The sequence below is a fragment of the Pholcus phalangioides genome, unplaced genomic scaffold (assembly GCF_987345545.1).
Source record: "Pholcus phalangioides strain wild (caught in Gottingen) unplaced genomic scaffold, Ppha-v1.0 ptg000022l_1, whole genome shotgun sequence".
In the NCBI taxonomy this organism is placed as follows: domain Eukaryota; kingdom Metazoa; phylum Arthropoda; class Arachnida; order Araneae; family Pholcidae; genus Pholcus; species Pholcus phalangioides.
Genome location: NW_028301615.1, coordinates 29,258,423 through 29,286,129, shown reverse-complemented (window position 1 = coordinate 29,286,129; position 27,707 = coordinate 29,258,423). Strand labels below are relative to the sequence as shown.

Sequence of the window (27,707 nt, the reverse complement as noted above, 5' to 3'; positions counted from 1 at the left end):
TAAGTTTATCCCATTAATTTTGAATCACACTCTAAATACAGCCAATCTATGACACTTACAAGCAGGTTTCTTTGTGAGCGTCATCCGCGAGTTTTAATCGCGCCAATTCGGCGATAACTAAACTATTTCAAAAATTTCTTATACACATCTACAAATTTACAGCTCGATCCAAGGGCACTCATTTTGCCCCATCCAGATGTTATGTTATGAACGGGATATATAACCTCAAACCCAGCGCAGAACAAAAAATCAGTCAACCTTAATTAACCTATATATCCGTTTCCACCCGTGGTAGAGCCGTCTTAAACGATGCGTTCACCCTGATAAGACACGGTGACCTTTGACGCACATTCCCCCCCCCCTCCTGATAATAAAAACTGATAGTATGGTTTTATAAAAAAAGTTAATCGGTACTCTGGTGATTCCAGCCAGGCAGAATATCGCCCGAGTGATGCAGTGGCAAGATGCTTGTCTTCCACCACGAAAGTTATCGTCAAGGTACACTGGCTCGAATCCGAGGGGCGAACATCGAAAACACGTTTTAACTTACCGAGACTGGGGTGACCACCAATAAGTGCCATCGCACCTTCATTTCTTACCCAACTTCACTGATCGAAAACTGCCGTGTGGCGATATCAGTGTTATGCCGTTGTTCGCCAACAAGTCTTGGTTAAATAACTGCGACTTTAAATCTATCTTCCCTCAGAAGTTATCTTTCCAATGACATGATCTGATTAATATTAATTTACAATTTACACTCCAAATAGTACACTGCGTTGTAAAAGAGATCAATAACCACAGGGCCGTTTGAATGACAAGTCCAAGGCGACAAAGATAAATCAGTTAATTAATGTTTAATTATTAGGCTACTCTAAATAATGGCATATAATATACTGATGTACAATAAAAAAGTTAGGATTGTGAATTACATAATTCTATTATATATATGGAGAGTGTGAAATGTATAACATTGGTTCGTAAAGGCCCCTTTTCATACGGAGCGGACGCGGGTTCGCATGCCCTTTCACACGAACACTAAAGTATGTAGTATGATCTTTAAATTTAAAAGTTATTAAAGTATTTAGTCAATTAAATATTCGTAATGAATCGAACGGCTTATAATTTTGGTCCCGTCAGTGGCCGTTGTTGACAAGTTTTATTGTATAAAATTGTAAAGTATGGAAAAAAGGCAGTTAAAGTTGCTATATCTCCATCTCAGAAGGAAATGGAGGGATAGACGTATGTGAGTACATAATATTTGATGAACAGGGACCTTCATATGGTGTTTTTAAGGGTATTTATGACAAAATAATTAAAAAAATCCCATGCGAAATTCCGTTAAAAAGTAGCCAAAGATGCGGACGAGCGCATCAGCATCGTGTGAATAGCTCCGAATAACGTAATTGTCAAAACTTGTATGTGCGGATGCGGAGCCCGCACTTAGGTTTTGACACATGCGGACGACGTCCGGACCCGCATGAACACTTCGAAGATGCGGGCGAATTTCGGCTCGTCTGAAAGGCTCAGTATATTCCAATTATTAAAACTTCTTCTGGACTCGCGTCCGCATTCGCTCCGTGTGAAAGGGGCCAAAGGCGGAAGTGTGACTTACCCCAATTCCGGTGAAGTTCGACATCTCTCTCCTAAATCGGACTTCTTCGGCGATCCCCTTCTTGAAGTTCTTACCAACTTTATATCAATTTCTTCCCTTCCTTTTCACTCCTCTCATCCTTATATATTTTTCCCACGGCTATCCACCTACTCCTTCTTATATTCAATATATAAATTTCATCTCATTAGCTCTAATTCCGATTTTCCTTCCTATGCATTTTCTTTACCAAACTCTCTTTTCTCTTCACTTTTCATTATTGTATAAAGTTTTCCTATGAACGTGCGTTTCATTATCCCTTTGCTTCCTTCCTATCCTTTTCTGCTGCTATCCTTTTGGTTCGGTTGACGTTCCTGTGGGAACTAATCCCGGAATTCGCAAGTCTCTCCTTTCGCCTATACCATCTGTTCTGACCCCGGACTTTCTCACGCTTTTACGTGTATACAAAATTCTGACCAGCTATATATTGAAGTACCAATAACCAAATACCAATGCCAAATACCAATGCCAAATACCAATGCCAAATACCAATACCAAATACCAATTACCAAATATTATTGAATATTATTACCATATTCACGTTATACCGATTTCTTTCATAATGTCCTGTACCCCTTATACGATTCATTTCAGTCCCCCATATTTATAGATCGGTTTATCACTACTTTTTATACCACTTCTTTGGTTCTGTATTTCTTACGTGCTACATGCCAAATTTATAGGTTTCTTTCATGATCTTCATTCTTTGGGACTAACTTCTAACGAACACCTGGATAACACCTTGCTGGTATGGCTTTGAAATACAAAATTTCAAAGTCCTATCCTTTCATACCACTATCCCTCGAGCGATACTATTATTTAACTTTCGTTTATTCCTTTACAATATAACAAGAGTTGGTGCGCGGTAAAGTGATAGTAGCGTAAAATAAACTCAAAGCATTACTTTGACCGAGGCCCAACGATACTTTAAAGGCAACCTTGGCTCGTGGTTGCTATCTTCTTCAACTGTGTTTCATTTCTGTGGTCCCCATATCCGAATAACACACAAGCCTCTTTATATACCTCTTTAATTAAATTTCTTCCCGTAGCTTTCCTTTCACTTGGTTCCTGCTAATGGATACTTTTCCGGAGCTCCACAGGACCTAGATGAGAACCAATGGTATAGAACTATAGATAGAGTAGGGGTCCTCAACCTTTTAGGGTGGTTATTCAGTGATGTGGTTGAAACTATATTCACAATTTATGGATAAAGCTGTGATTATATATTGGTTGAATTATGCTATTGATTTAATCACTGATTTTAATTCAATTTAATTATATTGATTTCAATTTAATTCTGAAAATACATCTTTCAACAATTTTGAAATTATTTCTTATTATTTTTGAAATTATTTCTTATTATTTTTGAAATTATTTCTTATTATTTTTGAAATTATTTCTTATTATTTTTGAAATTATTTCTTATTATTTTTGAAATTATTTCTTATTATTTTTCACTAGTTCAGAAAATTTCTCACTAGTTCAGAAAATTTCTCACTAGTTCTGAAATTATTTCTCACTAGTTCAGAAAATTTCTCACTAGTTCTGAAATTATTTCTCAGCAGTTCTGAAATTACTTCTCATCAAGGGTTTTTTTTCAAGCTCTCCAATAATGTCTGAAATTATGTAAGCTTTTTCGTAGGGGGGCCACTACAAAAAGTTTTCAGCCGGCGATGGCCAAACCTCCAAAGCCGTGGGCCAGGCGTTGTAACCCCCCCCCCCCCCACTCCGTTCTACGTGTTATGAGCTAACGTGAATCTGGAATAATGTAGAGAACGGACTATTCCGTTCCCATACTACGATTTAGCACTACCAATTTCACCAAAAAAAAAAAAAAGAGAATATTGCGGCTATTTTAGGAACGATTCTATTTCGTGATCGTGAGTCGTTAAATCGAGGCTCTGAAAGTGGTTCTACTTTAAAAGTGGTCATGAATTATTCTTCACAGCTGCACAGTGATTTTTTTTCCCTCACTATAAAGTGAGCTGAATCTAGTGAAATAAGTTTCATGATGGGCATATTATGGGCTTTTCAAGGGTATACTGAACCGTGCGTTATCTCAAAAGAGGAATTTCTCACGATTTCAATCTCTATATCGAAGGAATAAATCGCTTTTCCTTGGAAATGGTCTCTATAAAGGCACAAAAATATCCAGAAAAACGATTTTTTTTTCCATAATTTCTCAAATTTAATTCATTGGAATTTTAATTAAATAATCGGAATGCTCGAAAAAAATACATTTACATAATTATTGCATGCGATCAATCGGAACAGCAAATGAATTGTCAAGTGCATGTTGAAATATTGATAACTTGATTAAAATTGGACTTAATTTAATAATCAATTTTAACTTGGATGAAATATTTTAGAAATAAAAACTAAAAAGGATGATCAGAAAAATGTGTTCTTTCAAAAAAAAATTCTTAATATGAATAAATTTTTTGTAGTACCGCAGCATCCCCCCCCCTCTCTGGTTGGGAATTATTGCTGTAATTATTAACTACAGTTGATAATTATTGACGATAGCAATCGATCATTCAAAATGAAGAAATTTATATTCACATGGGATCAAAAAATTTCCGGCTTCCCGAAAAATTGTAATAGATTAAATTATTAAATACCCCCAATTACATTAAATTTTAATATTTCATACGCAAATTTAAATATTTAATATTGGAATTAGAGTTTAAAATATTTAATATTTTTAATCATAATTTATAAAAAATACACTGTAATCCGAAAACAGCTGAGAATAATTTAGAAACAATTAAAATTTTTAATGACACCAGATGTAATTTAGTTAATTCACGTTATTAAAATCCGAATAGTAGAAAGAATACATTCTTGGGCTTTCGTAGCCGGTGTTAGATGAACCAGACGGGAGAGCGTTGGGGCCCGTGCCCCGATTTTAAGATCAAAAATTGAAAACACACACATTTTTATTTTTTTTTAATTAAAATATATTGATAAAATGGCTTTATACGTTGAATGTAAAACCTTTCACACAAGTATGTGAATATAAAGCACCTTTACATGCAGAATTTAGCGGTGGAATTTGGCATTTAGCAGTAGGATTTATCATTTAGCAATGTAATTTGGCATTTCGCAATAGAATCAATATCTATTAATTTAAAATGCTTTCATAAGATTAGAAAACTCGAAATCCCCTTGGAAGAGAATTTGGCGTGTATCATTTGGCATGAGATTCCATGTGTCATCCCCTTACAGCGCCCTGCGCTCTCCGAACTATAAAACTCTGTTGCTATTGAACCAGGGACTGGTAAATTCACTTTTTTGACATTTCACTCACATCTGTGGCGTACATCTTCAGAATGTAGATACCCGTGCATCTCCGCAGCCGACGAGAAGAGAAAAACTGAATTTTTAATCCGCAGACTTATTCAAAGTGTACAGAGAACTCAACAACCACGGCTTCGCTCGCGTGGATTTGGTAATCTGAGAATTATACGGCGATGGTTCCACTATATAACATTTGAATCCCTCAAAATGAATCCTTTGGGGATTGAATTTGCAGAAATCCCATCTCAGTAGGTATTTACATTATACAATATAGTGTTGACCGAATTTCATATTTATAGCTTAGGCGGTTCCAGCTCGGCGTGATTTTTCCATGTAACCTTTGAACACTCTTAGGGGTCGGATTTTAAAAAAAAATCATTCACATGAAATAAAACTTTTAAATAAATTTCATATTTATATGTAAAAAACCGTCATATTATATGTATTAAAACCGTCAGTGGTTTCGGCTCGACGATGGTGAATCAGTCAGTCAGGAACATGACATGTAATTTTGTATAGTACGTATTCAGTATATATCCGGAAAAAATCAAAGTTCTACAATAGGAAAAAAAATTCTGAAATTCAAGTAAAACATGAATGATTAGAAAGAAACGAAAGCTCAGCTGGTAACGGTGTCAATCCACTTTCGAATAACATTTTGGAAAACTGTGAAAATGTAAATTTTCAAACGCGGGCCATATCAAAAAATTGTTAATTGATAATATTCGCTCCGGTTTTCGTTGTACTGAAAGAAATTCATTCGATAGCGTTTGAATGAAAATTTATTTAGGTACCGTGATCGCTGAATTCTTGGTTTTATTCACTTTTTGTTTGCTAGAAATTACTGAATAAACCTGTAAATTTTTCAATGAGGAAAATTGGAAAAATTCACCTAAAGATAAGAAATTTCTCAGATTGGATTAATGATTACACGGGTGTACAAAAAAATACTTTTTGAAGGTTTTTTTTTACTTTGATAACTGTTTTTTATATTATTTTCGGTACTGATTCCTAAAATTCATTTTTTTTTCTGTCACGTAAGGTTTTTTTTTGCACAAAATGATTTCATATTTTGGGAGGAAATAACTCAAATTCAAATATTTTGGAATTTTTATTTTTATTGTATCACCTTATGAACCATCACATTTATATCATAGCTCTGTTATTATAATGATAGGCCCTAAAATCACTGATCTAGCTTCTGTAATGATTTACTATACAGTCAATTCGCGGTAAGTCGAACTCCGATACCTCGAATCTCTCTAAAAGTTGAAGTTTTCACTCAGCCCCAGAACCTTTTCCGCATTTTAGTGTTAAAATTTTTTCGTTAACTCTAAGTTTTCTTTCCTTAACCTTTTCGCTCCTTCACTTTTTAACGGTTTTTAATGGTTTTAATGATTTTTTTTTTCAAGTTAAGGCTTGAGGTATGCGTAAGGGTACCCAACTCGAATGGTGATAGTAAAGATATCGACCCAAATTAATTAATTTAATTTTTTTCAAAAACATTTTTTTTTCTTTTTAAAGAGCCTTTCCACATACAATAAACACGAACGAGTCGAAAAAAAATACTTTTGATAGTTTTGGCTCAGGTCTAAGAAGAGGTTAAGCCGAAGTTTTCGGGGATGAAAGAAATATAAAATATAGCATTTAACAATAAAATTCAGCAATAGAATTTAGCAGTAGAATTTAGCATTCAGCAATAGAGTTTAGAATTTAGCAATACCATTTAGCATTTAGCAATAGAGTTTAGAATTTAGCAATAGAATTTGGCATTTCGCAAGAGAGTTTGGCCTTTTTTTTCGTAAAAATTACTACAATTGCGAATTTACTAATCCCCATAAATTTGAAAGCTTTTCATTTATCAATCATAACGTTCCTGATACTAATTAAAATCATAATTAATAAACTAATTAGCCATTCAAATTCGCGAAAATTAGTAAAATTGCGAATTTTTTGAAGTAGTCACTACTTTATTCAATCAAATTCATTCAAAAACACAATACAATATAATGTATAATGCAATATATCTAAACATATTCAAGTGAATCGATATATATGAGTTGTCAAGGGATAATTATGCCCGTACTGACAACCAATCAACGAAATTAATTATCATAATCAAAACAATTTTCACAGTCATATATAACGTACATGTTAATAATAGTCATAAACATAAAGCGGCAATTTTAATTCAAGTACCGTGTTCGCATATAGTCCCGTGGTATACATTTAAAAATAGTCTTCAATGTTAGTGATAGCAACAACGTAACTAAATGATTCCTCTTTAAATTTAGAATATGAAGCTATATTTGTTAATTCGAATGGCAAGGCGTAAATTTTGGAAGCTAAATAGACGATGTGTTTTTTAAATACAGTAAAACCTCGATAAATCGAGGCACCTGATGTTATCGGAAAATTATGACGGCTTAAGCGAAGTGCCGTCAGTTTCGATGTGTAATATTGTGAAGATCGTATAAATTTAAAGTAATAATATAACATTTATTAAAATATGAATTAAAATTACAATGTTAATGAAATTTCAAAAGAAAAAAAATTGAAATTTTTACCTTTTTTATACAGCTTTTATTACTTATATTTTATTGTGTTAAAATGTACTGGTACACTTATGATTTGTACTAGTAAGTTTTTAGTTTGGACTAATCAGAGCAACTGTTAGATTAGTTAGCTTTTCTTCACAACAGAACTACTACACATCTCAGTTTTACATATACATGAAATTTAATTTAGTGTTTTAATTCTTTATCAGTAGTTCATGAAACAACTACAAGGTAATCTTGTGAAAATTTATCAAGGTGTAATCTTTCACATACTAACTACAAGGTAACCTCTAACACAGGATCCACTTTGAGGGACTGGTGGAAAGCCCGGGGTAGGGAAAAGCACACATTAGAAGACCTCAACTCTGGAAAAAAAAATGTCTGGTTTTTCAATAAAGATAATTTGTTTAAATTTGAAGCCCTAAATTAGTGGGGCCCATGCAGAAATCGCATCTAGCTCGAACAGTCTCTAATGTTTCAAAAACTTTAGTTAGCAAAAGAATTTCCTCAGCGTAACTTTCGTTACATATAGAAACGTCCTCTCCACTTGTCAATACAAGATTCGTCGAAAGACTGGTTATTTGTGGAGTAATCTTCATCTTGTAATCTTCATCTCCACAAATAACCAGTCTTTCGATGAATCTTGTATTAACTTTCGTTACTTGAACTGTTCCGTTTTGGTACATAAAGACTTTTATGGTGACTTTTAAGCATATGGCAATGTGTACTTTTAAGCATATAAGCAAACAAGCTATTTTTTTAAAGGAAGCCATAGAAAAATTATCTGTTCCTCTCTGAAACTTTTTCACGGTGACGAGTTAACTGAAATCAGTAACGAGCGAACGATGGTTTAATAACATTGTTGTCTATGAAAGCTGGACAGGCCTGAAGAAAAACGACGACTTAAGCGGAGTAACGACTTTTATTAGGGTGACGACTTAACGAGGTTTTACTGTATCTCTTTTCTATGTAAAGGGATTTCAAATATTTCACCAGATCTCTTCAGAGAAATGAATTTTTTAGGAGAGCATAAATTCTTATTTTTATGAAGGGTCAATATCGATTTGTAGACAACCAAGTGTCATAAACCCAAGATGTCTTTGACTGTCAAAACCGGATAATTTAAAAGTTTAAAAAATCTATTTTGAGAGGTTACGATAGGAAGTAGGTTGGTTTTGTAATCACATCCCCAAGTTGTTATTCCATATTGTAATGAAGATTGTATCCAATGCGTAGTATAATGTCCGTAAAAAGGAAGGATGGACAATTTTATGAAGATGATAGAACCTGTAGAGAAAATATCTAAGTTTTTTGGTTAGTATAGCAAGATTTTCATTTCAAGTTTGAGTCTAACTGGATTCCAAGATATTTCCAAGAAAAAACTCTACATTAGGAGAGTTGCAATCATTTCTTGAGCAGTCTTTAAGATGTGATTTGAATACTATGTTTGAATTGCTATCCCCAGTCAAGGTGGAATAAATAAATTTAGTTTTTTGGAGATTCAAAATTTCATATCGTTATTATTGAACAGATCATTAATTATTGCAAGATCGTGTTCAACCTGTCTTTTAAGTGAATGTACATCAGTTCAGGAATAGAGAATCACAGAATCATCCGCTTATGTTATTTTACCGAAGAGTTTCAGCGTACGAAAATCATTAATAAAAATGATGAGAAGAATCGGACCTAAATAGTGGTACTCCTTTTGTCACAGTTGTGTATTCACTAAAACAGTTATTTATCTTAACTCTCTGTTTTCTATCGTTTAGATAAGACTTGAACAATTGCAGCAATTATAAAATTGTGGCATTTTGCAATAGAATAAATAAGTATCGTTGAAAACAACGGAACATATATATATATATATATATATATATATATATATATATAAATCGGAGCGAAAATTACAGGAATGTCCCGTAATAAGGGACACAAGTGGTCCGTCAAATTGTTCCAGACATTTTTTACTGGTCCTTGTTTTCAGAAAGGTTGAGAAAAACGGTAATAGCTAGAAAATTTCATGCAATTCATAAAGAACAAGAGGAATTGCTGTAAATTGAATAATTTGAAATTACATTTTATGAAAAATGTAAATTTTTCAAATTACTTTTAAGCAGAAAAAAAAAACTACTGATTTTAGATTGATTCACAATCAAGCAACAGAAAACATATTTTGTTCAAAGAACATTTCCCAATGCAAAATTGAATAAAAATTCCATTTAAAATTTTCAAATTATTTTGTTTTTCTTTCATTGCAAAAAAAAAAAAAAAAGCAGAAACGTGGAATCTTTTCGAAAAATAATACAAGGTAATCCGGTAGAAACAATAATCGGAAATTATTACGGATATCGAAAACTCCCTTTTCATCTAAAAATCGGAAATAGAGTAAGTTTATAATCTTTAACAGACTATAAATGGAGAATCATTTCCGAATTGGCTGGATTGGCTCCGAAAACAAGACACAAACTTTTCGGAGTGGCCATCGCAACTAAAAAGGGACTTTTTCCTCTCCATGTTATAACTCCACTGACAGAACCGACGTGTGTGTGAGAGAGAGAGAAGCTTCATTTACGCCACTGGATTCGCTCGAGGACATTTGAGCAACAACTAGGATCAACGCCGGATCACGATCAATGCTAAATTACGATTCCGTTAAACGCCTTTAAATGAGATATAATTTCATTTTTTTTAAATTAAATTTTTAAATAATTCAATTTAGGGATTCGGAAAGAAACTTTTTCCATCATAAAACTATCTCTCAAAATGATTTATTTGAGGTTTAAAAATGATTTTAATTAATGGCATCGAACGGAAAAAGAGTAGATGGATTGATTGTTATTCATTTCGAAGAATAGACGTTAATTTAATTAGATTTTTAACTTCGTTATCAAATTTTAAAATATAATTTATTTGCAATATTTAAAAGAAGTGCATTTTTACGTATTTCGATTATTTTTGTATGAAAACTGACTCGGTTTGGCATTTAAAAAATAATCATGGATGTTACTGATTATTCCCACTCTTGTGAGAATCACGGTGAAAATTCCTGTAAATATAACTCGACGAGTTATGTCGTTCCGAACGAACAGTACTCCAAGAATTCCAGCACGTCGAGTTACTGGTATACGGACATGGGTGGAAGTATCCGAATACCCCTGTATTCGTTGATATTCGTGACCGGATTAATAGGTAATACGCTCGTGATCGTGACGCTCGCTAAGAACCGAAGGCTCAGGGCCGTGACCAACGTTTTCTTGCTGAACCTTGCCGTGAGTGATCTAATGCTAGGCGTGCTCTGCATGCCGTTCACTCTGATCGGAGCCCTGCTGAGGGAATTCATCTTCGGTGAAGTCATGTGTAAGACGATATCTTACTTACAAGGTAAGGAATTGCTTTCAATAGTTTATGGTATCTAGAAGAAAAGCGTATTTGTATTCAAATATTTTTCAAAATTTTTTTTTGAAATTCGCTCAATTTAAAATTTAGTATGTCTATGGAATTGAATCGATAACTTTTCCTGAGACTAGTGAAGGAAGAAAAGACACGTATTAATGGCAACTAACAAATACAGTAATACTCCGACTTACGTCCACTTGACTTACGTCCCCTCGTGTTTACGTCGTCTTGTCCAAAAAAATATTTTTTTTTATTCAATTAGTCGCACTTTGAAAATTTTGATATTGCGTTCACTAAGGAGACAAATAGATAGATAATAGGGTCACCATTTGACCCGTATTTTATGGGGCATACCCGTTTTCTTCCTCTTCTCGGCGAATCTCACTCGAGTTCGAAATATTTACTGAAACCGTATATGAAGATAAATTTTAGTGCTTACAAACTACATTACGATAAATATGCCTATATATTCATGTCACATTTTTTTTTCGTGAAATACTTTTTAATTCGCTGCATATTTGCACGGTAAACCTATATTTTCCGCCAGAAGGCAAATTGTTTTTAGCAATTGCAGTCACAATCGTTGATTTATTTGACTTATAGCAATGATTTATTATTTTGTCCCTAAATATACATAGATAAAAGTTATTTTATCTTGAACTTTTTTGTTTCATCATTTCAATAACCACTGTGAAAATTTACCTGGACTTACGCCGCTAGTTTCGGAACGAAATACTGACGTAAGTCAGGGTATGTGTATAAACAAATATAATAAATCATTATACCTAAATTAATATATTAACTTAATTTATTGTTTGCCAATAAAGCGTTGCTTTTTATTTCTTCGCTATACGCAATATTGGCTGCCTATGAAATCATTTATTAATATTTATAACGATTTCTCTTTCAGAAATTATTTAGAAAATTCACAACAATTGTAATTTTTATACCCAGCTCAACCAATCACATTCAGTTTTCGAAATCTCAGCAATAATAGGTGAAAAACCTGAAAACCATAATTGGTGATACCGCGGTTCCAATGGGTAGCTATAACCCATCAAACCCCATTCATCATTACCCTGCCGATTCAGTAGCAGTAGGATAATAGTTTCCTCGAAAATATATTAATCCGCTTAAGAGATACTAACCCCGGCCCGGCAAACATAGTTCACTATACGGGGTTGCCCGAAGGGAGCATTTATTTCCTCCACAATAAAAAAATCATCATCAACTCTACGTGCTCTAAGGAGATCATCAGGGGGGGGGGGGGTTTAAAGTTTATATGGGCCAATCATCGCTGAGCCCAAACCGCTGTAGCTATAAATATGAAATTTGGTCAGCAATATATTTTATAGTATAGACTCAAAAAGACGGGATTTCTGGAAACGCGCAACCTTCAAGGGGGTCATGAGAGGGTCAAATGTTATGTGTAGGAATCATCGCCTAGCAATTTTCAGATTACCAAATCTACGCGAGCCAAAGCCGCGGGTAACAGCTAGTTTTTCATCACGTAAATTTGTAAATAGTTTAAAAATTAATATATATATGAAAATTGGAGGAATTTTGGCATATTGTAATGCTGGTTTGCGAAAAGGTTATTTTCATGAAAGAGAATCGTTTTCGTACAGGAAAAAATATCAGTTCACATTTTTGGCGATAGAGGACGCTGCGCGGGAGTAAATTATTGGTAATATGCAAAACAGAATCATAAAATGCAGGGTGTGCTATTAACAGCTCATATATCGATATTCCTGTTGCACTGTCGCCCACACAAGATTCCATTGTTATATTTGCATTGGTGGATGAAGCACTTTGGTGAAGTTGTTTTACTTCAGTAACGAATCACCGTCTGAAACTTCGCGAACGTTTCGGACACAGAAGAAATCAAAGGAAGGTTCAGTACCAGAATTCTGGAATTTGCTTTCCTGAAACGCTATCTACCGAGAAAAAAATTTTAACAATTTTTTTTTTCGCAAATAACTTTTTCGCAAAGCGCATTCAAATATACCAATTCTTACAATTTTCATAAACTTTTAAACTGTTTACGAATTTATAGGACACATTATATTTGATTGAGTGTCTTGGTTGCCCAAAATTTCGTATTAATTGGTTCAAAATGTACAATGAACAGGAATTTATGATAAATTTATCAATAGTGATGGCTCGGTAAGGTTTTTCTTTTTTGGTGGATTGAATAAATTGCAATAAATGTCTCAAAATATATCTACATTCAAACACAACGACTCTGATTTATTCATAAAAAAGCTACAATTAACAATTTTAAAGTTCCTTTCGACTAAAATTGAATCGTCATGTTACAATGTATTGATTGTTCTTTATACACGTTAACAAAATTCTACTTGAACTATACATGTCTGTGGTCTAAATTAGAATACATATTTCACACAAAACGCGCATGGTTAATCATCCTTGGGCCGGCAATTTATAACCTCTGATAATCTTGTGTGTTCGTTTCAAAATCATGATTCACACATTCTCGGGCCTTCCTTAAAAGGTTTCACCCGTTTTACGATTTTTCATAGATTTGGCGATTAATCTCTCTAATTGGCGCGTTTTTTGGTGATCATTAAACGGATAACGAACCGTTTTCTCGTAGGTGCCTCTTTACTCGATTTCATTTAAACAACCTCCAGCTCAAGACGTGAAACCACACACGCACACTGTCGGCGTAGTTCGAGACTTCAGTATAGATGCAAGAAATGCCAGAAGACTGTGTGCACGTTCTTTTTATGCAGAAACTAGCTGTTAATCGCGATTTCACTCGCGTGGATTTGGTACTCAGCGATGATTCACCCATTCAGTATTTGAACCTATCGTGATCCCCTTCACGAGTTGAATTTCAAAAATCCCGCCTTACACATTTTGTAGCTTCAGCGGTTTCGGTTCGGCACGATTTCTCTATGTAACCTTGGAATCCCCTTATGAACTCCTTAGGAGTCGAATATGGAAAAAAACCTCTTTTTTAGTGAGTCGTTACGTCATGAAGTAAAACTACTGACCAAATTTCATGTTTATAGCTTCAGCGGTTTCAGCTGGCCAATGTGGTGAATGTGTCAGTGAATCAGTCAATGAATCAGGCTGGACATGTTATTTTATATAAATAGATTGGCAACTAATTACGTGCCGATAAAAAAAAAAAATTCGTTCAATAATAATTTTTTTTAAAAATTCAATTTTTTTCTCTCTTTTATCTCTTCATGATAGTCTAATTTTCTTTCAAAAAGTTCTCTAAACTCCTCAGTGAAATAAAATCAATGAAAGAACGCGTGAATTGACCGTCCTACGCTATAATTAAGTTCCATTCAGAATATCCATGCTTGCAGACTGGATGGTATTGATATTTCGTTGGCTTTCATGCAACCCTGAGGGCGTAAATATACTTCATTCTCACCAAAAAATTCATACTTGTTGGATTTTGTGGCAGTTTCAAGCTTTTTTTTATTGAAAATATATTTTTTCTTTATTCCTCTCCAGAAAACAGATTTTCCTGTTCTCTATAAAAAAAAAAATTTTCACACAGATTTTCCTGTTCTTTCTATCCATTTTTTTTTTCACGGTTTCACACTTTCGAAGTGACTTACGCTCGTCGTCATCATAAAAGATTTACCCGTTGGTAATTTACGCTATAAAAAAAGTAATAGCATGTCTCTCAGCCACGATACATCTATGGCAGTTCGGAGGTGGCGACCGAGCACATTGATAATTTAAGAGGCAGGAGAATAACACATTTCTTGACATATTTCCTTTAACCCTTGAGAAAGCAGTACTTATTTACTTACACTAAACGAGTAATTTCTATTCACCTGTCATCGCATAAGTGGAGTTCAAACATGCCACCATAGAAAAATATTTCTAACTTTCAAGCTATTTTCCAAAAGAAAAGCTAAACAAGTTTTCTCTTAAGATGCATACTACCATAATTCGAACTTGCAATGCATGAGATTTCTCGTACCTATTAGAGTCGATTGATGTTAATTCAGGGCTTCATTCAAAGGCAAATCTAATATAATTTGCCTTTGAATGAAACCCTGAATTAGCATCAATCGACTCTAATAGATACGAGAAATCTCATGCATTGCAATTCAAGATGCGAAAGATAGGTGAAACGTATCGGCTTTAAGAAATTAAGTTACCAAGTAGAACCTCCAGCATCGGACACCCATTTTTAGAGGACACCTCACGTTAACAGATACTTTTTTTTTACTTACGTCAACGAAGCTCAACGTATTTTAATGTCCATTAATGGACACTTCTAGTTAGCGGACGAATCTTTTCGATGCCGCGGGTGTCCGTTATTGAGAGGTTATATAAGCGACGAGCTATATAAGCATTAATCAAGATTTTGAACTTTATGCTTGGAAAACAAATCGTATATTGATGTATATAGGAAGAGTGTCTATTTTTTGTTTTTCAGTTTTTGAATAACATTGAAACAATAAAACCTGTTTTTGGAAACATTCGGAAAAAAATTAAATTTGTTTTAGGACACATTGTGAGAGGGAAAATCGATTTTGGATTACATCGGAAGAAAGCCTGTTTTGAGACATATAAAAAAGAAATTTGTTTTGTACCATAGTGGAAAAAGTAAGTCTCTAATTCCGACAGAATTAAAAGAAAAAACTTTTTTTTCCTGCTGCCACATTGGAAATAGAATCCTTTTTTGGACGGCACTGGAAGAAGAAAACCAGTTAAGGCCACATTAGAAGAATAAAACCTGTTATGGGACGCATTATAAGACGAAAGCCTGTGAAGGTCATATTATAAGAAGAAAACTTATTTCGGGCCCCATTTGAAGACAACTTCCAGCGGCGTATAAGAAAATATATTTTGGGCCTCATCGGAAAAAGAAACTCTTTCTTTCCGTCAAAATTATATGAAAAGAAATTTAAGTCATATTAGAAATAGAAACTTCCACCACTCCTTTCTCTTATGACCATGGAATAAGAAAACCAGCTTCCAGACAAATTGGAAAAATAATAATTATTTTTCTGGAAATTATTGGGAGAAGAAAACAACTTTTGGGCTACATTGGAAATAGAAACCCTGCTTTGGATAACATTATAAGAAGAAAACCAGTTCTGGGCCACATTAGAAGAAGAAGGAAAAAACATGTTTTAGGAACAAGCAAACATGTTTCTGACAGCACTGGAAGAAGAAAACGTGTTTTGCGCCACATCGGGAGAAAAAACTTGTTTTTGTGCTACATTATAAAAGAAGAAAATCAGTTTTGCGCGACATAATGAGAAGAAAACCTATTTTGCCCCACACTGGAAGTAGAAACTCTGTTTTTGGTCAGCATTGAAAGAAGAAAACAAGTTTTGGATCACCTTGGAAGAAGAGACCTTTCTTGGAAGGCACTAGAAGAAGAAAACTAGTTTTCGACAGCAGTGGAAGAAGAAAACCAGTTTGGGACAGAAACTAGGAAGAAGAAAACCCTTTTTGCACAGCATGGAAAGAAGAAAACTAGTTTTTGACTGCACTGGAAGAGGAAGAAAATCTGTTTTACGCCACACTGGAAGAAAAACCTGTTTCAGGCTGCACTGAAAAAAAAACCTGTTTTAGGCTGCACTGAAAAAGGAAACCCGTTTTGGCAGCAAAGCACTGTGGGAGGGGGTCTTTTTTAAACTGCACTCAAAATATAAACCATGGCTGATGGAACACATTCAAGAAAACTTACTATTCCGAGCCAAATAAATCGAGCTTGAACTCTTTTTACTACGCTTTGATAGCCAAACTCATTTGAAATTCACCCAGAAATGTATTAATTTGCTGATTCGGCTACATTCATAGATGTCCTAAGCCCCGTGATTTTCAATATTGATTGTTATTACACTGTATTTAACCACAACATTTCCGAATAGTTATACTGCATTGGTAAATTTCTGAATCATTCGTGTGTTTATAATAATATAAGATACAAATGTTGATCTTATTTTTAGAGATTGAAATCGCATTTATGAGAAGAATTTGGGTAATTCTCCGAGTTTTTTCTCACGTGGGCTATATATAAGGCATGAGATGATGTCGCGTGGAAATGAGGTGTCTGTCCGAATGTAATTGGAAAGACAGTCATTAAGGGCATCTGTAAGTAAGAAAGAGAACGGGATGAGCTGTATATATATATCTTCCTTATTTTTTTTTATTCTTCTTGTGACCGATCGATCGATTTTATGGACAGTACACAACCAGTACCTCATACTTTACCGCCGGTTACAGCTGTGGATTCTAATCAATATCACAAAAATACTCGACAAAACAAAGTTCATACCATCCACCATGGAGCCTTGAAGGATTTCAAGTGGAGAAGAAAATAAAAATTGGTGATTTATATTTTGGCGATTTTCCAAATACAGTATTTACCGACTGGCCGATTCTATCTTTAGTTGAAACCATTTATAAAAATTAAATAATTGTGACTACGGGTAAACCTAAATCTGAAGTTTTTAACGACAAACGTTTTACTCGTCATGAAATTTCCGAAGTCTGTACGAAATGCTGCCATACATAATTTTTGGTGGTCCTGTCTAGCGCCATCTATTAATCATCGACGACACTGACTACCACGAAATTTCATCCAAGCTCATCAATATATATATTGTATTGTTCATTTTCTGTGGTAAATTTCTGTCTGTCGTTAAAATGTCTCGCCACAGAGAGCATCAGGCCTCCACACCGACACAGTTATTCAATCATTACAGGTCACTCATAGTTAGGAAAGCTGGTGGCAGATGGCGGCACCACACACAACAAACATTACACAGAAACAAATTTCACGTCAGGTTCATAACACGTACACGCACATTCCAGCATGTACAAATTTTCGTTAGAGGTTCCGCAGAGGAATGCGGACGAGATGTACGTGTGGTTTATTGTTGTTGTGGTAAGTTTCTATCGCTTGTTCTCAGATATTTTTTACCTGGCTACTTACATAAGGAGAGGCAGAGCTTCTGCCGAATCTCTTTCGTCCCTTAATCCGTTCCCATTGGTTAATTATTATTGATGAATGTATATCCTGAAATGCCTTATAGATATTTTCTAGCCTTCCTTGCTTTTCTATTGTCTTTAACCCATTGTCTGCGCAAACGGACAGAAATAATATGATTCGCTCTCTGCGCAAACAGAAAATAAAATGTCCCTTTTAAATTTTCTTTTGTGAAAGATAGATGGCATTCAAACTGAAACGTTTCATAGATTGGATATCATACTTTCCTCATTATATTATACTTTATTGAATAGAATTGAAAATATATTTGGGAAATGCAGCGCAAGCAAATAATGAGACAAAATTTAGCTGCAGTGGAACCTTCCGTAACGGACACTTCCCCTTAATGGATACGTTTCTAATCCCCGGTCCCATGGAATAGGGCTTTAATGTATTTCACTATCCATTAGCCGACACTCTGGATAGCGGACAGAACAGAACAGAACGTACCGAGTACGACCAGGGTCCGTCGCTTACGCGACTTCAGCTCATTGCCCCGGAGGACGCAGTCATGCCGGAGAAAATTCTGAAAGACAACGAGGGAGATTGGGGGTCCCCTTTCGTAGGGCACAATAACATTCGTTAATCGTTATCGATAGCGGACAGTAAAATCGGGCAAACAAATTTTTTTTTTTAAACCTCTAATTTATTCATTTTTGGTCATAAATGGAGATATTTTATCACATTCGACTAAGATTACGTCCCAAGCTCGTGTCAGTAAGTATGATAAATTGTGAATTCATTATTTAATTAACTGAACATAACTATGATCCAGAGAATAGTGAATTCGAATGTTAACGTTGGTTTTGATTGTTGATACTCTTGTGAAGAAAGTCAACATTATATAAGACTGATAATATTACTATGAATATTTTTATCTTCTTCACACTTATTTTAATTTAATTTTTATTGAAAAAATATATATATGCATATTGCACGTGTGTCATGTACAGGTAAGAATAATTAACTGGTCTAATGAAGAGAGGAAGGGTTATAAAGTTTTCTATATTTATCAGACTTTTCAACTTTATTTGGGAATTATGCATAATCGCCGGTAAAATTGACAAATTTAGTGAAATTTAATCAAACATTCTCTATCGGGACAATTGGTGATTATGCGTAACCACCGGTGTATCAGTTTTACTGCAATTAAAATTGCGACCTGAAGCCAAATGTCACATAAACGATGTTCCATTGTATATCGTACCTCCCGATTAGCTGACAAAATTTTTTGTTCCCATGGGTGTCCGTAATCGAGAGGTTCTACTGTAGTAAATGACGTCATCTACGCATCATTTTAAGAATTGCGGCTAAAAAATCAGTTCAAATCCTCAGAGGGTGATTGAGCAGGCCACTAATGCAATCATCCTAAAACGATGAGAGCAGCTTAAGTGTTAACTGGCTAGCAGGTTTAGAAAAAACTGCTACCAGAGCAGAATCAAATTTTTGCCGTTATATACCCATTCTCCCGCGCTGATTGTAGGCTTACAGAATGAGCTAGGAAAGTATATTTAATGGAAGTCAGTAAAAATGTGTTTTGATTTGTTGCGTATGAGAAAGTAAAATATTTTTGTTTGAAAAAAAAAACTGGTACTATATATATTTACTAATGCTTCAGTAACTATTTATTAGGTACTTAGGCCATCCTCTTTTCCCCAAAAACCATTAGAAGCACCAAGAGACGTAATGAAAAATCTTATTTTTTTGCGTTTGAACAAGTAAATCTCCTACAATTTACGCAGTTAAACGGTTAACAATGGGTAAGTAACTCCATCGGGAACATAATTGATCACGCATAGACCATCGAATGATCCGCCATCGTCTATTAAAAAAATGTTGATGCGGAGAATTATTCGTATCTACATGTGAAATCTGAAGTTAACTTTGTCTCTTCTCATAATTAGAACAGTGACGAGGGGAGGAGAAATCTCGGGCAGAATAAACGACAATAAGTTGCAATGTAATGCAAATATTAGTCGACTTAAACCACCAACTTATAGCACTTAATACCATTGATGTATAACAGATGGCGCAACAAACATGACCTACAAAAAGTTTGGTTTAAAAAAAATTTCTTCAATCGATAAATTCTGCTTGCTTGTTCAGTTCTGCTTTAGAAATGGATTGAAGGAAGAGAATTAAATTCATTAAAAAATTTCGACTAGTGAATTTTGAAAAATTCGAAGTTTGGAGATGTTATTTTCGTCCTTAGGTACCACAACCTGATGTACCTACGGACAGACCCAGGGCCGTCATTTCAACTTTTTCCGGGGGGGGAGGGGGCAAAGCACATGTACTCAATGTACCATTTTTAGTGTATTTTCAAAAGCCGACCTGCCCTCCCTAAATGACGGGCCTGGACAGACCTGGATTTTTCTGCGGACTGTGCCGTCTTTACGTACCCACACGGGCACGGCCAGGGTGCCTAACAAAAAATTGAAATTTTCACAACTTTATCTCAACTGCAAATTAACAAGTTTTTAAGCAACTGCCTATCGATAGTTTCCACTAGGAACCCCACCCTACATTCCTACCTATTCGAGGAATTTTAAAATGAAATATCCGTAGGTACAACTGTCCTTATATGGGGTACAGCGGCGTCCCCTATATTTACTTTAAACTCGAAGATGGAAAATATTCAAGAAACGTCTTTATTTCGTGTTGAGCTTCTAAAATATATCAAAACTTTGAATTTGGAGGTGCAACTGGCGACGTCTCGAGGTATAAGCTTGGCTCATTTCCGTTCGCTTTTCAAGACCACGTGTTAATGTCCCGTGAAGATTATACACACCAAAAGTTATACATCAACCGATGCGTGATAAGTTTGTTTGTTCATTCATTCAGCCTTGCTAGAGAGAGAGAGAGAGAGAGAGAGAGTATGCTCGGGATGCACACATTCCTCTGGATGACTTATCATGACACTCTTTGCCGCGTATGTTAGTCAGGAGGGAAAAGACTATTACGGTCAGCAAGTCAAAGAGAAAGTCCGGGACAAGTTTAATGCATCTAATAGAGAACTGAACAATTAGTTATGAAATAGTTTCGAATGATAAACTGTAGAATCAATTTAATGGAGTTGCTTATTTTGCTCGGTTGTGAGTAGTAGTGTTCACACACTTTTCCTCCATCGTGCGTATTACGTGAGTTTAGCCTCCTTGCCTATGCTTATAAACCGCTGCGCCCGTCAAAAGAACAATCAAGTCTAGGAAAGCAGCGTTGTCCGTTAGTTTTTGCTGTTCTTTCCCAAATTTTCACTGTATTTTGAATTGAAATATCTCAGCGAATGTTGCCCTTAGAAGCATGAAAGTTTTTTTTTTTGCCTCCGGAAACACACAGCTACAGCTTCCTTATTGGCAGTTAGAGAATGGGGGAAAGTATAAAAATTGATTTTTTTTTATATTTTATGACACACTGTATTTTCACTCTCAAAACTGGTACAAAATGATTCTTGAGCACATTTTGAGCACTTTTTAAATTGGAATCATTCTTCTAAGACGAATGGTTGACGAGATAAGGGCCCAATCAGGAGCCAACAATTATAGCACGATACAGAGCGTATATATGTTATGGTGAATGTGATAAATAAGTTATTATTCATACTTACCAATCGTCTTGTTAAGTTTGATCAATTTATTACTTTTACCGGCGAGTATGCATAATACCCATGCGTCACCGTTGATATATTTGATAAATACCAAAAAAATTACCACTTTTATCGACAGTTATGCATAATAACCAAGTGTCGTAAAAATTTGATAAATACTTGAAATTTATCGGATTTCTCTGTGATTATGGATAATACAACAGTGTAATTGGTGAATTTGATAAATATGAAAAAAATTCCAAACAAGTCTAGTATGTGTGGTGAATGTAATCGATAATGATAACAAATTTTACGATTGTACTCCGATATAATGATACAATAAATGTATGAATTATCATGCATATCGTATGATTTATCACGTTTACCATGACGACGCGACTCTTGGGTATTATGCATTATCACCAGTACAAGTGGTAGTTTTTTTTTTGTACTTATTAAATTTACCAACGACTCTTGGGTACTATGCATAGGTGTTAGTAAAAGTAATCAATTTAGAAAAATTTCTCAAACTTACCAAAATGCTGAGTGATTATGCATATTAACTGGTTATTATGCATATTACCGGATTTATGGTATTTACTGAAACACGTATACAGAGTAGATTCACCGAAAGGAATCTATCTATAAAGGGATACGATACCACATTTATTAAGGAATATAATATTATATATATTAAGGAATAATAATATTATATATATTAAGGAATAATAATATTATATATATTAAGGAATAATAATATTATATATATTAAGGAATAATAATATTATATATATTAAGGAATAATAATATTATATATATTAAGGAATACCATTTATAGCGTATACCTTCATTATAAAATTCAAGTAAAATATGAAAAGTTATCAGCAAAAAGATGTAAAACTTTTCTATGATAGTTTATACCAACATAAGTTATTATTAGGGAAAATATAAAGAATAACATTTTTATGTGGACCCTCGTCCAAAAATTGTAAAAATACTAAAATTTGCACCTTAATTTTTGCCACTTTTGGAAGTCCTGGAATTTTTCGGGACAAACAATATTTTATCGCGCAATAAGTTGCAAAAATCATCATCGTTACTTCAGAAAAATTCATTTATTTTGATGGATAATTTTTTTATTTAAATTTTTTCTACATTGAAAATAATTGAAATTTTTTTTACGAAAAGAAGCACGAATTTTAATAGTTTTGAAATTTTTTCAGCATTATTATGTGTTTTGCCCCAGTAACTTTTGCGAATTATATATTATTTTATCTTTTGTTGATCATTTTTGTCTCATCATGGTCATTTTCTGCGCACGAGGGCTAATTAGACCGAGACCTGCAATTTATTGCTGAGATTCCGAACGGCAGCCTGGTTATTTTTTTTATACTCATCGAAAGGTTGGTGCGCTAACCACTCGATTCGGGACCCCCTGCGGTAGCGATCTCTTTCTGTGGTCATGTCGCCATTTCTGTTGTACCCCTGTGTCAGGAAGGTTTCTGATGAGGACGAACCGGGTATCGAACTCGCGACACCTCTACACATCCCTTGATACTTTAGGCGAGTATCTTATCGACTTGGGCTACCGCGCCCTTTAATTTTTGTACAATCACATTTAGGGAATGAGAATTTTTTTTTTTTCTGTTGATACTTCTACACATTTCACTGGAATTTTGAAATGAGAAGCATAGAAGCTAAATATTTTTCGGACACTTCTAGTCGAGAAACACACCTACGGTTATGTTGCGCGTATTGCAAATGATAACGTATTGGAAAGATTTCCGGAACATTCGATACTTTCCAACCACTGATATTGATAGATTCCAGGATATCACATTCTCTCAATGACCAACAGGGAAAGAATTGATCAGCCAGTCGTAAGGATTCACTATCAATCTTATTCGCTGCATTAGTTCGGAATGTCCGCGAGAGTGCCTCTCATTGGAAGGCGTGTTGATGTCCTGCTCACCGAAGACTTCCAAGAATGTTTGTAGTCTTGATGCTGAATATCCAAGTGTTATCCAGCGTAATGTCTTTGTTGCTAAGCTCTTTCTCTCTCCTTGGGACGTTGCGTCGCTATTCACTCTCGTGAAACATTAAGATTGGATATTACACGTGTGTAGGTGTAATATGCATTGGTGATTCGGAGTCTCTGTGTATTCCTATGTATCCTTCTTAGAAATTCTGCATATCCGGATTCTGTATACACTACTACTACTACTAAACCACACATGCACCTTGTCCCTATTTCTCTGCGGAACTTCTAACGAATTGGTACATGTTGGAATTTGCTTGTGCGTACTGTGAACCTACCATGAATACTATTTCTATGTAACACTTGCTGCCATCTGTCATCAATTTTTCTAACTATGAGTGAAGTGTAATGATTGAGTAATTGCACCGTTGTACAAGGTCTGTTGCTTTCTGTGGCGAGGTGTTTCTAATGAGAAGATTGGCCTAGAAGTGTGAAACCACAGAAAATCAACTTCAGCGACGGTGAGGTTCAAACCCGGTCCTCGCGATGTGAGTCCATCACTCTATCGCCGCAGCGGCTTCTACATTCACTGTATGATCAAAACTATCGTTGGCCTCCGGTTCTAGCTTTTCTCTGGTCTTTCTAATCTTCTGTCCCCAACTCATGAGTTTCAAAGTGCAAGGCTATATAATAAGGGCTGTTTCCGTGACGCGCCGGAGCAACACCTCCTAGAGATAGGCTTCCGCACACTGTTCGTGACGTCAGCAAATAGTTCATTTTCCCTCAGAATATTCAGGGAAAAAAAATCCGCTGCTCGTGTCACTATCATCGTTGTGCGGGAAAATAAACGATCGGGCTCAGAATTGGCGATTTCTATACGTCACATCCAATCACCATGCAGCATTTGTGACCCAACCAGGAAGATTCAACGCCAAAATAAGACGAAACGAAATAGAATGCTGTGGTCCAAAATGTGGCAAACTTGCTAGGTAGTCTTATGACGTTACAGATGAACTTTGCAACCCATGCGAAAGTTTTCTATCTCTAGGAGGTGCTGGCCGGAGTCGGTGAAAGCTGGCGTCATTGCTCAAACTGAACCGAGCGTGCACGCTTTGCTGCCCTCTTAATTACGATAGTTTGCAATCTCTGTACACTGCCCATTTTACTGAATTCCTTCCGAAATTACCTTTTCGATTATTATCATTCGCATCTGCATATTTATTGGCTTGCTTCGTCCAACCAGTTTAAAATGAGAAATTTTGCATTCGCTTATAAAGTAACTTCCGTCGATTTCGCGGATCCATTTCAGTTGAATCACGTACGTTAGTTAACTTTCATTGAGTTGATTGAAAACCAAATCGAGACAGATAATTTCAATCATTTTTGGAACTTTCTGAAATTTTTAATTAGAGAAGGAAAGTTAGAAGGAAACTCACTGATTAATCCCGTTAGGGGAGCGGAAGGTTATCCTTACGTATAAAGTTTCGTTCACTTTCGATTCAGTCCAAAAAACCAGTTCAATAAGTGCAAAGGGTCTCGCTCCTGGATGAGGGTAGGGGAAACCTGTGAAACTCAGGGGAGCCATAAGAAGAAAATAGGTCGGGGGGAAACACGAACGAAAAAAATTAAGAAACACAGATTAAAACAATAAAGCACCTTAGGTTCTCCGTTAATCTACATATAGATCAATCCACTAGTGATTTCAATAATACTCCAATATATAAATTATTAATCACTGAGCCAAACGCGCCGAGCTGTGCGATACGCATTCATCTCCGCCAGCCTGAATTTTCCCAGATATTACCCATGAGTCCAAAATCTGAATAATTATCATAGAAGTACGTGTAAATCGAATTATTCCACGTCGATCCAAAGTGACGTAATCAATGCATAATATCCTAGTCATAATATGTGTGTGTACATCTGCTATAAATTCGTCTTTTCGAAAACAATTTCCTCAAAATACAGTAGATTGCCGCGAGAACTTGCCATGTGAAAAAATAATAGCCACAAAAATGTTTCAGAGTTTTTTTTTTAAGAATGCATTGCTGCGAAAAGATTTACAATGAATATAATGTATTGTTACAAGAAGATTGTGACTATACAGGGTGTATTGTAAGTCCTGATTCGGCCCTTACCACATCAACCGTTCGTCGTAGATAAATGGTTCCAATTTAAAAAATGCTCAAAATGTGTTTAAGAATCACTTTGTACCAATTTCGAAAGTGGAAAATACAGTGTGTCATAAAATAAAAAAAAATCAATTTTTATACTTTTTCTCCTGTCCTCTAACTTCCAGAAAGAAAATCTGTTGCCCTGTCTTTCCGGAGGCCAACAAAATAAACTCTTGTCTCTAAGGGCTGTATTCGCTGAGATATTTGAAATCAGAATTGAAAGAAAAGTTGGGAAAGAACAGAATAAACTAACGGACAACGTTTCTTTCCCTCGTTTACGGTTTTTCTTTTATGGACTTTTCTCCGAGAGATTCTTGAATCCAAATATCCCAGAGAATGTTGTACTCGGAAACGTGATTTTTTTTTTTTTTTTTTTTTTTTTGGCCAAGGAAGCAAGATATGACAAGGGGACAGTAAAAACATTTAGCCTTTTTATTTTGTGACGCACTGTATTTTCACTCAGGTTCAAGTGGGTTCAGAGTTACTTTCAGAGAAACTGGTTCAGAGTGTTTTCGAACACATTTTCAGCATTTCTTTACAGTGAAACCATTCCTCTACGATGAACGGTTGATGAGATAAAAGCCGAATTGCGACTTACAGCAGGGCCGTCATTTGAACTTTTCCGGGGGGGGGGGAGCAAAGAACATGTACTCAACGTATGTTTGTTTATATATGTACCATTTTTAGTGTATGTTCAAAGGCCATGCCCCTCCCCTGACCCCCCAAATGACGGGCCTGACTTACAGGACACCCTGAATATGCCTAATTAGCTGTTTTGTTACCCGCGACTTCGCTCGCGTGGATTTGGATATCCGAAAATTGCTTGGCAATGATTCCTTCGAATAATATTTGATTCCCTCATGAACTAGAAATCCCGTCTTGGCAAGTCTCCATATTATGAAATATACAGGGTGGGCAAAAAGCCCGTAGAAAACTTTAAAAATGAATAAAAACCAGAAAAATAACCGAAATAAAAAATGGTTAGCAAGGTTAGCATCTCTAGGTCGTTTTTTTAAGACAGGAAAAAACCTCAAAAAACAGCCAATAGGTGGTGCTGGTACAAGTGACTTCGGTGGAAATAGGCAAATGAGGCGATTATAACTTGCTCTCCTAGTCCACAACCAATTCACCATTGTAAACCGTGTATGTGGACCTGCTGCACTCTGCCGTAGCTGGATTTGTGACTCGCTTGCAATGTGGTATCCCCTGTGGTGGTGGTCATATGGAACACATACTGCTGTAATAAACGACTCATTCTGTTCGTTATTTGCGTACTTTTCTTTGACTTGTGTACGTCAGGCCACCTATCAGCTGTTTTTTGAGTTATTTTTTCTGTAAAAAAACATTCCCGTGACCTAGCGATGCTAACCCTACAAACCGTTTTTTATTTCAGTTATTTTTATGTTTTTATGAGTTTTTAAAGTTTCTACGGACTTTTTGTCCCCCTGTAATACTGACCGAATTTCATATTTATAGCTTCCACCGGTTCCGGCTCAGCGGTGATTGCCCAATATAACACACCTTGGAACCCCCCTCCCCGAACCCCTTACAGTATCAACTTTGAAAAATCCTCCTATTACAAAATAAAACTACTAACCAAATGTCATATTTGCAGCTTCAGCCGTTTCGGCTCGGCGATTATGAATCAGTCAGTCAGTGAATCAGTCAAACAATCAGTGAATTAATTAATCAGGACATATTATATTATCGTATAGAATAAAGCAAGAATATGTTGTAGAAAATCGGTTGTTACCGAAAAAATTTTCCGAAGAACGAATTTTAGTCATCAGAAACATAACCTCGAAACTACTTATGCATTTTTTTTAACTTTTTACGCTGGAAATTTATTTAAATAATCCTCTAAATTTACAGACGCCTCCAGGCCGGGGGGAGGGGGGAAGCATTAAAGAATTTTTACGGCTCTCTGCCCCTCCCAAGGATAAGAGAATACCAAGGAACGACAGAAGATGATCTTTCAGCAGTTTATTTCCATTGTTAATCTAAAATTACGCCTTTAATGTTAGGAGAAGTTCGTAATATTATTGTGATTGTTCATTGTTATTGTTG

General features: G+C 35.3%; 1 protein-coding gene across 1 annotated transcript in view; it reads left to right on the top strand.

Annotated features, from left to right (window-relative positions):
* Positions 1 to 10,600: 10,600 nt before the first annotated feature.
* LOC149070153 (cholecystokinin receptor-like) overlaps positions 10,601 to 27,707 on the top strand; it is a 59,718-nt gene continuing 42,611 nt past the window's right edge. The window contains exon 1 of the mRNA XM_089249693.1: positions 10,601 to 10,887. Coding sequence (XP_089105819.1) covers positions 10,638 to 10,887 — 250 coding nt within the window. The 5' untranslated portion in view covers positions 10,601 to 10,637. The remainder of the gene's footprint in view (positions 10,888 to 27,707) is intronic.